Consider the following 10451-nt stretch of genomic DNA (forward strand, 5'->3'; position numbering starts at 1 on the left):
CTTGTACTTAGTACAAAATTAGCACATGCAGTACCTTATTTACGATTGTATTCAACTGAAATCGTTCCATTCTTCACGTTTCTCATTGATTACATGTCGACATCAGATCTATCAGCAGTATGCGTTGATTGTTTAAAATCCTACCAAAAGGTTTTCCTTTCCTAAATGACCTAATGTAGAATTAATCTGATCTCTTCTAGGCTCGCAGCAGCAACGTTTTGTTTCACGAAAACGTACAGAACTTTTGCTTGAAGTCATTTATGTGATTACTACTTTCGGCACTCTCATTTGCTGTTTTCGCAAGCGACGGTGTCATTTATTGCTCTGTGTGTGCGGTTTGAAGACACAAATTATTTTTTCTGGTGCGCCACGACAAATACGCTTTATATTCAGGTGTGTATTTGACTCATTAATTCTCGTCAGAGTTGTTTTGCGTAAGGTTTGGTATTAGGTGTAACACTTCGCTTATCCATTATACTTTTTTTCCCTTCTCAGCATTGTTGTATTCGCTTATATTTTTCTACTGTTAGCTGTTTAACAGGCTCATTACGCTTTCATAAATTTCATTTACATGTTTTAACAGTTTGAACACAATTTGCTCATCTGCTCGGCGGCGGTGGCTCGCTGCATGGTTAGAGCGGTGCCATGACAGAACAGCGCAAGACAAAACCTAACGTGCAAAAACAACAGATTTAAAACAGCAGAATGACTAAACCGCGCGTACAGTTACAAATAACCTTATGGCAAAACAGTGTATTAAAAATGAACTACAACACAACGACGGAAGAGGACATGAAAATAAAACAGCACAACTACGATTTAATGTTTTTCTACTTTATGAAAGCAGAATCTAGGAATTTTGGAAATGAAATTAGGCCGCACATTGCCGGCTTACATTTTTCAGCTTTAGTTTCAAAATGTTGCCTACCTTAATGAATACGTTTTCAACTGATATTCATTGAGACGGCTGCGGAGTTATTCATTTACTAGTCCAGCAATAGGACTCAATGTGGAGTTTGGTACTAATGCACTACGAAGCAAAAAACGATACGTAAATGCAAATTTGTGCGCTGGAACTGCTTAAGAAAGACCTAATGTAAAGTGATTCATAAAACAAACGTCATTAACAATGCAGGTTTATGACAAATATAAAATGTGTTTTCCGGAGAACTGTGAAGTAATGCTTCGCTTCGCAGAACATACAATTGGCGCGGCCGTATCTTTTGTTCAATTCCTTTCTCCCAGATGCAAAAGTGCACGGTACTGCGAGTCACGTTTTTGGCATCGTGTTGCTTTTTTTTTTTGTCCGGTCCTTTTCTCTCAGTGCACACTTTTTTTTCATTGTCGGCCATTCCGTGCACTGAGCCAGCCTCCATTATCCAATGCAAGGAGAAAAAGTTGCATTATATTCCTTTTATGTGGCAGAATCCGCTTGCCACGCTGTCCATAAACATATAGGGAGGGGGCACAGCGCGGAAAATATGAAGTGCTAATTTTACACCATTCTCTCAGGATGCAGACAAGCTCTGGACGCTTACTGTTACCTTTACCCGTCCGTGTGCTTTCTGCATATTCTGTGCCAAGCAAGGATTATCAGCTGGCGCAACCCCGCTCTATACTACAGGTTTAGAGTGTAACAACTGACAGCGCTGGCAATATGGTTTTCACGGTTGCTCTTCCAGCGGTGCCATCAGCTGCAGCCGGGAGGCGTCGAATGTGCCATAACCTTGGGATGAGGTACCCGTGTGGCATTCGTCATATCATAAAACCAATTGACTCATTTTGCACTGATGGGATCAAAGACACAGGTGTCAGACCAACTTTTTGGGGAATGACCCACATTCTTCATATGCTGTTATTTTAACGCGTTAAACACTACACACAAAAAACTTTTTACATATATATAAAGCTAACGGCCCGAAGGCGCCCTCACCGGACCCTGGCCGCCGCCTTAGGCCATATCCGGCGAACGCCAACTTATATGCTACTGTTTGAATTGCGCTTTGTTTAGAGACGTTCAGTTAATAAGGAACTAGCGTCGAGGAAATTGGCGATAATATTTTCAACATTCGAGCTTCACCACAAAAAGAATATTACCCGCGTATAGTGGCTGATTGATGAAAACGCTACAAAACCTGCCTAAATTGACGCTTAGAATTCTAAAGCTGGCGTTTCAGTCGCAAGCAACGTGGCTGCTGCAAAGAAAAGGCCCTCAAAGCTCTTGTTTAGACGGGCTCCAGTCTGCGTACCAGCTAACCTAAATAATCAGTACCACGTCCCGTTGGCAACTGAAGAAAAATGGCCACCCAAGCAAAATCTAATTTGTGCATCACGCAGCTAGTGCGTTGTGCGCAAAGGAGAAATATATATTCGCCTGAGTGTCTCACAATACCCTAAAGGGGCCTCAAAATAAACATATCTTAGAAAGTGGGATTTCGGTTGGTCTGCGGATTTGTTTAGGATTCTTAAGGTACTTTAACGTGTGCTGAAATCGCACAGTTCGCGGTCGCTTTCTTGTATTTTGCCGCCATTAATAAGTGGACACTGCGGCCGGCCGCAATTGTAACCGAGTGCTTCAGATATGTAGCCGCGAAATTTACAACTTTCAAAAAGTTTTAGTTTCCAAAACCTTACACGGACGTCAGAATACAGATCGCGTGCTGCCTTTAGTTGTGTTTTTCAATTTTACATATCGCTTGCCGACGATACGAAGTCAATGTGACCTTGGCATTCAGTTCATTTGCGACTTACCTGTCTCCGAGCATGTTGCAGTGCAGCAACCCTCCGCTGTGTTTGTCCACAAACGCCTCTGCCAGTCGGTGACCTCCATAGTAGAGGTCCGTAAATATGCGTCTGTGTAGGGCAGACTTATTCAGTTCATTATTTATTAGAACACACTGCCAAACATTTGAGACCGAAGCATAAGGGGAGTTTTATTGCTAAGTGCATTATGAAGTGGACGTGGGCTGCACAAAACTAAAAATATAATGCATGAGGAAGACAAGAAAGATAGACAAGCAAGCAAACGATTTATGCACTGATTTATACGGCATATTCTTGAACTGAGCACCGTCAGGAAAAAAAAAGAATATGCAGATTTTTGTTTCGCGACGTCCTTGCCACGCTTGCTCGAATCTTTCGCTTGTTCAAATCAAATTACAGTGCGAAATGACCCATTCTGTGCAATGGGCTCATGTTTGGGACCAAATAACACCATCTAGGCAGTATTCTGGAAATAAATTTCACTTTCATCTCGGATCCTGATTTCTTTTTCAGCAGTCGTATGAGAGTGCATTGTTTAAATTCCCGTAAAACGTCCGCTAGGAGCAATCAAGGCGAGAATAGCGACCATGGCGTCATCCCCAAACGTTGGCGTCAAAGCATGACGCCCATTCACGTGATTATAATATGTACCGTGATTGTCTAAGAATTTCGTTTCCGTAAATATGCGGAGCTCTCCAAGCTTACCTGAAGGTAGCAGGCATTTTCTGAATGACTATGTGTCAGCAGCAGCGTAGATGTTTTCTTCAGAACACGTGCCCTTGGCACTGCACTGAGCGGTAGCTCAAAGACTTCACGTAAGCAATTGACTTTATTTGTGTGTGTGACCGGAAAGCTTAGCCTGAAGTGTTATGTCTCTTCTGGATGCTTGCTTCTAGCACTGTAACGCTGAAACCATATGCTCTAGGTTTCTTTTTTTTTGCGATGTTTATTGTCTCAAGGCATAAAAATGCTAAGAAGGATAAAGGTTGTGGTCAAATAAATGAAAAAAGGTTGGCTGATGCAATGAAGTCGAGGAATGAATGATGATGTCGTCCCTGCGTCCACGTGGCATAAGGCTGCGGATTATGGTGGCCGAGACCAGCTGCCACCAGGTGCCGGATCCGTGTTGACTTCAGAGCTCGACATTCCCTCAGCGGGGATGCATGCCAGCTTCTGTATTTATGGATTTGCATACGGACCACCCAAGGTGTGGACACCAATGTCGAAATTGAGGCCACTTTCTAATCACTGCCGGTGTTAGGGCCACCCCAACTCTAATACTCCAAAGCGCCATCTCCTCTGCACTGGCTAGACCGCGGGGGAGGCTTGCAGTACACGGAGATATCAGAAAACGTGTACGGTGTTAGAGGTGCTCCTTTCTTGTTTAACGTAGCGTAGCAATGTCCATTTTAAGGACTTTCGGCGCTTTCGAGATTGAGGGTGAGGCTAGACTTCTTATTCCGTTATCTTGTGAGTTTATTTATATTTCTTGAATTTTTATGAGCCTGATATTTTCCCGAGCAAATACTCTTTTTGTTTCCGTAAACAGAAAATATTTTTATTCTAATGCCATTGAATAATGATCTCTGTAAGCTACTTTTGAAACTGACGTAAAAATTTTAAATTTCATGGTGAATAATGTTTATCATCACTACCCTGAAATTACCTGCCTTCCTGTGGGAATGAGAGAGTTGGCAAAAAATTGATGGCAAATGTTATGTAAAATTGAACACATTTAAAGGACTTACACAATAAACCTCTCAGTTCTCTTGATGCAGATACTTCAATCGCTTTTTTATTTACTTTGCTTTGTGGGCTTTAACGTCCCGACACGACTCAGCATGTGAGGAAAGCTTTAGAGGGGGGTTAGGGGTAATTTAACCACCCGAGGTTTTGTAATGTGTGCTGACAAGGCGCCGCACGGGAACGCCTTACGTTTCGCCAGACGTATCACCTTGGTCCAGCTTCAAATGAACCTACGTAAGCAACAGGAGTGCATCCGTTCTTCGTAACTCTCCGAGAAAATAACAGGCACTTATCATTAGTGACACATCCTCTTAACGTCGATTTGCACACGTGAAACATTGATCATAAAAGAATACTTCTGAGTTTACGGAGCTCACTAGTAACTTACGGATTTCGCGTTGTCGCTGCAGTATTATGCGGCGTTGTCCACAGTCTTTCCGCCCACTCTGGAGGGTGGCGGAAGCCACTGGTGAAGATGGCAAAGCAAGACACGATGCAAACGAGGGCCGACACTGGCAGAGATGACATTACTGAAAAAGTTGAGACGGTGAATTCGCTGAAAAGCGCTTGTAGAAACGGTAGATGATGCAGCATTGCTCGGCATCATCCGTCGCTCGAGAGTTGCTTTAGTGGCAAAAGCTCACCGGGAGTACTTACTTTACGCAGGCCGAAACGCAGCCTAATGCGGCCCTTTCACAATAGGATACTTCATTACTTTTGTCCCCTTGCTTTAGCCAGCAGTGGGAAGGTGAGTCTGTGTAGTTTCCAATACAAGGTTTGCTTCCCATGATCACATGATCTTTTGGTGTCTCAATATTGTCGCCAACAGCCCGCTGCTCACAATGGACAAAGGCGAGAGTGGGTTCAAAGAACAATGAGGTCAGCACACCGTAGCAGCTACAGCTTTCACGCCAGACTGCGGCACGAAAGTACGATGTCTGGCGCGTTAGTTATCACAATCACTTCATCGAAGCCTTCTTAGCGGCTACTGCTAAGGTCAGTAGTCTTTCGGGACAATATAGAACTGCGTTGCTTCTTAAAACGCTGCCTCACTGTGGTAGCTGCACACTACATCGAACGCAGAGCTTGGCAAAAGAAGTAGGGATGTACGCCTTCAGATTGCAGTGTTCGTGCACATTATACTTCAGAAGTATCACGATCCTACGCGATGCAGAAAGTTTCATGGGACTCATGACAATGGTTGGGCGGTACAATGCACTAGTAAAATGGCCTGTTTGTGTCGAAAGCAGATATCAAGGCTACATGTAAGTTCTCCAGCAAGTTTTAGAGCTGAGGTGGCCAGCTTAGCACATAATTCAAAGAAAATTGTTATAAAATTCATTTAGAAATTGAACCATGCGCATTTCTCACGAACGCTCATTTCTTCACACAACGCAAGGCAAGTTGAGAGCATTGTGATCACTAAAGGGAATCGAAATTGCATTGAGCGCTTGATGATGCACTTCTTTGTTCGCTCCATGCTTTTCTCATCCGATCTTCGTCGTAAAGTACTCTAAAACAGTAACCACCCGCCAAGTTGTTGCCTCCCCCCCCCCCCCGCGTCATGGACAAATAAAATGCCCGATGAATACGATATATGAAAATGAGAAATATTGTTACGGACGAGGAAGATGTGGGCAGTGAAGCAGGCAGGAGTGCTCGCGCTAGGTTTGGCAACATTCATTAATGTCATATATTATCACAATCAGTCACATTGTTTCCTTTCTTCATCGGCTTCCGCTTCTAACATTTTGGTGGAGGTGCAAGATACGTTCATCCCACTTCATTCTGGGCCGGAGCTTCGGCATCCACTGCTTCCGTTATCGGCAAAGGGTTCATGGGACGCATCTTCTTACTGTTCCCCAACCTGCGAGACTCGACCTAACCTAGCCGCTCTTCGTCCGCCCAGTCCCCCGCCCTGACCACAAGACACGATTGCCGACAAGTAGTCCGACGTTAAGACCCCACTGACCCGAGACGCCACCAACACGTAAGGGCATATCTCAAGACAAAGCGAACCCGACCAAAAGATCCATCCGACCCCAGACGCCGATCAGACGACCCCACCTATCCGATATACCGATATAACGAAACACGTGAGGACACCTCCCCTGCCCGTGCCGTCTTATGCGTGTCTGGTACATCAGCCTTCAAATACTGATGACCTGTGCACTGAAAGCTTCCTGGACAAGGCTTCATTGGTCATCTGGCAGCAAACTGTTACCTTCCTTCTCTTCAGTCTTCACATATCCAGGCACGTCTATTCTTTTCCGCCCATAGGCGACGCACTGGACTGTTTGCAAGGGGCTGAATTCTTTTCCTCCCTAGATTTACGTTCCGGGTACTGGCAATTCCCGATGGAAGCGGCCGACCGCTTAAACCCCCTTTGTTACTCCCAAAGGCCTGTTATGCCGTTCGGCCTTTGCAATGTTCCTGCGACATTTGAGAGAATGTTTGACACCATTTTACGCGGACTGAAATGGAAGACCAGCATCTGCTATTTGGACAGCAACATCGTCTTTTCTCCTGTCTTTGACATTCATCTCTACCGCCTGGAGCACGTCTTTACCTGCCTTTTGATGCCGGCCTGCAGCTCAACTTAAAAAAATGTCGTTTTGCCGCCTGTCAACTTAGAATTTTTGGGCACGTTGTCTCCAAGGAAGGGGTTTCTCTGGACCCGGTTAAACTTCGTGCGGTCGCTGCCTTTCCGTTGCCGAGAACCATCAACGACCTGTGCAGCTTTCTAGGCTCCTACTTTCGTCGGTTCATTCAGAACTTCGCTCCCATCGCTGCCCCTTTGACACAGCTTTTGTCAGGCAGTTCCGACTTTTCGCTCCTGTCACCGTCATGCGACAATGCCTTTAATGCGTTGCACCGCCTCCTCACGACACCGCCCGTCCTGCGTCACTTCGACCCGAGGGCCCCTACTGAAGTACACACCGACGCCAGTGGTGTCGGTCTCGACGCTGTACTCACTCAGCGGAAATTTAGATTTGCTGAATACGTCGTCGCCTATGCAAGCCGAACTCTCACGAAGGCGGAGTAAAATTACTCGGTCACTGAAAAAAGTGTTTGGTAATAGTTTGGGTTGTGACCAAATTCCATCCTTACCTCTATGGCCGCCCTTTTGACGTTGTGACAGACCACCATGCGCTATGCTGGCTTTCCTCCTTGAAAGACCCATCCGGTCGTCACGCCAGGCGGGCTCTTCGTCTACAGAATTTTGATGTCAACGTAGTCTACCGCTCTGGCCACAAGCATCTAGACGCTGATGCCTTTTTTCACTGCTCCTTCCAGCTGATGTCAGCAACCTTTCCACCTCGGACGCCTCAACAACGTCGCTTTACATCAGTTTCATGCCTTCTGTGCAGCGCAGAGATTCCTGGAGAGATCACTGGGTTGCTTCGCTTATCGATCTCCTCTCCGATCTATCGGCTGCTTCTCCATCGCGTGCACTTCGCCGCCAAGCACAGCACTTCGCCATTCGCGACAACCTCCTTTATTGCCGCAACTACAGTACTGGTGGTCGCAAATGGTTGCTAGTCCTTCTGCTGCCTACGCTTGCATGCCTGCGACTTTTTCCACGCTGACCGACAATGCGGCCATGCGGGAGTGTTCAAGACATACCATCGGCTACACTTGCGATGCTACTGAAATACGTTCGCTCATGATTCTCCTGTCAATGTCACCAGTCCCCTCCTCATTGTTCTGCTGGCGAGTTGCAGCCGTTACATTGCCCATCATGGCCTTTGATTGCATCGGTATTGATTTATACTGCCCGCTTCCGTACACTGCTACAGGAAACAGCTGGGCTATCGTCGCGTTTGACCACCTGACGAGATATGCAGAAACCGCTGCCCTTCCATCTTTCACAGCGTCTGACGTAGCTGGATTTGTTTTGCAGCGATTCGTCCTTCGCCACGGCGCACCTCGCGAACTACTGAAGTAAAAGAGGACCTGTCTTTTTATCTGATATTGCTAAAGCTCTTTTGAACAAGTGCCACATAATTCATCGAACCTCTACCGCCTATCATTCACAGACTAACGGACTCACCGAACGCGCTAACCGTATCTTTGGCGGCATGTTTTCTGAGTACGCCTCCTCCGATCACTCTGACTGGGATCTCCTCCTTCCATATGTAACGTAAAAATACAATACTGCTACTCAGTCAACTACCAGGTTTTCTCCATTTTATCTTCTTTACGGCCGTCACTCATCTGCTCCACTAGATACCATTCTTTCGTACCAACCAGACGCATCTGAGTATACCCCCGCTTGTGAAGCTGCCCAACACGTAGTGTCGCCGAATTGCCCAGTCTCTCATGACTGAAACCCAGCCCCACCAGAAATTCCGCCACAACCATCAGACGACGACGCCATTCCCTTCTGGCAGTCTTGTGTGGCTCTGGATCCCATCAGGTACTCCCGAACTATCTTCTATGTAAATTAATTTCCAGGTATCACGGCCCCTAAGCAATCTACAACCCCTTATGATATATATATATATATATATATATATATATATATATATCTGTGTATGTGTGTTTGTGTGTGTGTGCGTGTGTGTGTGTGTGTGCGCGCGTGCGTGAAAGGCCAGGTACAGATGCCAAGGTCGTGACGGCAAGGCAAGGTACGCCGTGTCTGGCGTTTGTCCTGATGGCGAACCGAGGCGCGTACCACAGGCAGCACCGCGGGATGATGACGATGATATGCACAAGTGAAAAAATAAGATCCATGGAAGGCTCACACAATTTTCCCAGGAGGTCGGAAGCGGCCAGCCTGGCCCTTCGTAAGCAACCGATGCACCATGGCGCACAAATGGCTTCAAAAGAGACACATTAAAAATTTTACTACCACGGTGATGTCGGTCGGCTGGGGAATCAAAAGGTGTGACTTAGTAGTTCACTGAGAAAGTTGGTTGATGACTTTGTACAGGCCAAGGTAGCGGTGGTATAATTTGTCACTAAGGCCAGGGGTGCGGAGTGGTGAAGTAGTACTTCGTCACCAGGACGGAAAGAGACTACACGATGAGTAGAATAGTAGCGACTCTTGCGGTCTTCCTGGCAGGCTTCTGTGTTGAGGCAAGCAAGGTAACGGTATCTGACCTCGCGGGAGAACTGCAGCAGCTACTGATGTGGAGGAATAGTCGGGCGTAGAGAACGCAAGACTGTCGAGAATTGTGGTGGGAGAACGGCCATAAACGAGGTAAAATGACGAGTAACCTGTATTCCGCTGTGCTGTTATACTGTACGCCATGTGCAGCGCCTATAGGGGTGCCACTGAAAGCCGCGTAGCGGCGGGCGGCGGAACCCGAGGCGGGCCTCATGCGGCAAGCGTGGCCGTGGTGCGCGCGTGTGATCTGCCGTTTGTGCGCGTCTCGCGGGAACTTCCACGATGACAGCGTGCGCAAGGGGATCGTACTTTATAATAGTGGACATGTGTTCGTTATCATGGCCGTCTGGAACTACATCACCTCCATATGCATTAAGTGTCTACTGCAGACGAGCGTCATTGCGTATGAAGTGGAGCTCATTTTGAGTGTCCCGCTTTCATTACAACGCCACGCTAATTCATTCATTCCTTGACCTATGAACCAATGTTCTTTCTTTGCTTAATCGTACACGCTTGCTTCGTTTACATGCAATATATTACTACAGTAAACGAGGCAGCGTCGTCGAAACTGCGAACGGTTTCGTACCGGTAAGACCGCAGGAAAAGCCAGCGAGCTTGCAAACCAGCATTCTGAGCATCAGAAGAATAACGCATATTGGGCTCCTGTAGAAAGTGTTCAGATTTTTCATGCTTGCGCTTTACCACTGCCTATACAGCATGAATTTCACGTATTCTGTCGTCAGAAAGGCAGAGCGGGTAGGTAATTTCATGGGGAAGTGAGATATCAGCAGTGGCAATATCTGAAAAGCTGCAACACATATTAGCGAAG

The 10451-nt window shown here is 46.4% G+C and overlaps 1 protein-coding gene across 3 annotated transcripts in view; it reads right to left on the bottom strand.

Annotated features, from left to right (window-relative positions):
- LOC146196201 (phospholipase A2 hemilipin-like) overlaps nucleotides 1-5308 on the bottom strand; it is a 90468-nt gene extending 85160 nt beyond the window's left edge. For 2 of the 3 annotated variants that reach the window (XM_084598116.1, XM_084598114.1), the window contains exons 1-2: nucleotides 4898-5160; nucleotides 2752-2853 (exon numbers count right to left, since the gene is read on the bottom strand). In XM_084598116.1, the coding sequence (XP_084454242.1) occupies nucleotides 2752-2853; nucleotides 4898-5103 (308 nt within the window). In that variant the 5' untranslated portion in view covers nucleotides 5104-5160. The other variant, XM_084598115.1, reaches the window with a different exon arrangement.
- Nucleotides 5309-10451: the final 5143 nt, after the last annotated feature.

The sequence above is a fragment of the Amblyomma maculatum genome, chromosome 3 (assembly GCF_055883805.1).
Source record: "Amblyomma maculatum isolate TAMU_Amacu chromosome 3, ASM5588380v1, whole genome shotgun sequence".
Classification (NCBI taxonomy): domain Eukaryota; kingdom Metazoa; phylum Arthropoda; class Arachnida; order Ixodida; family Ixodidae; genus Amblyomma; species Amblyomma maculatum.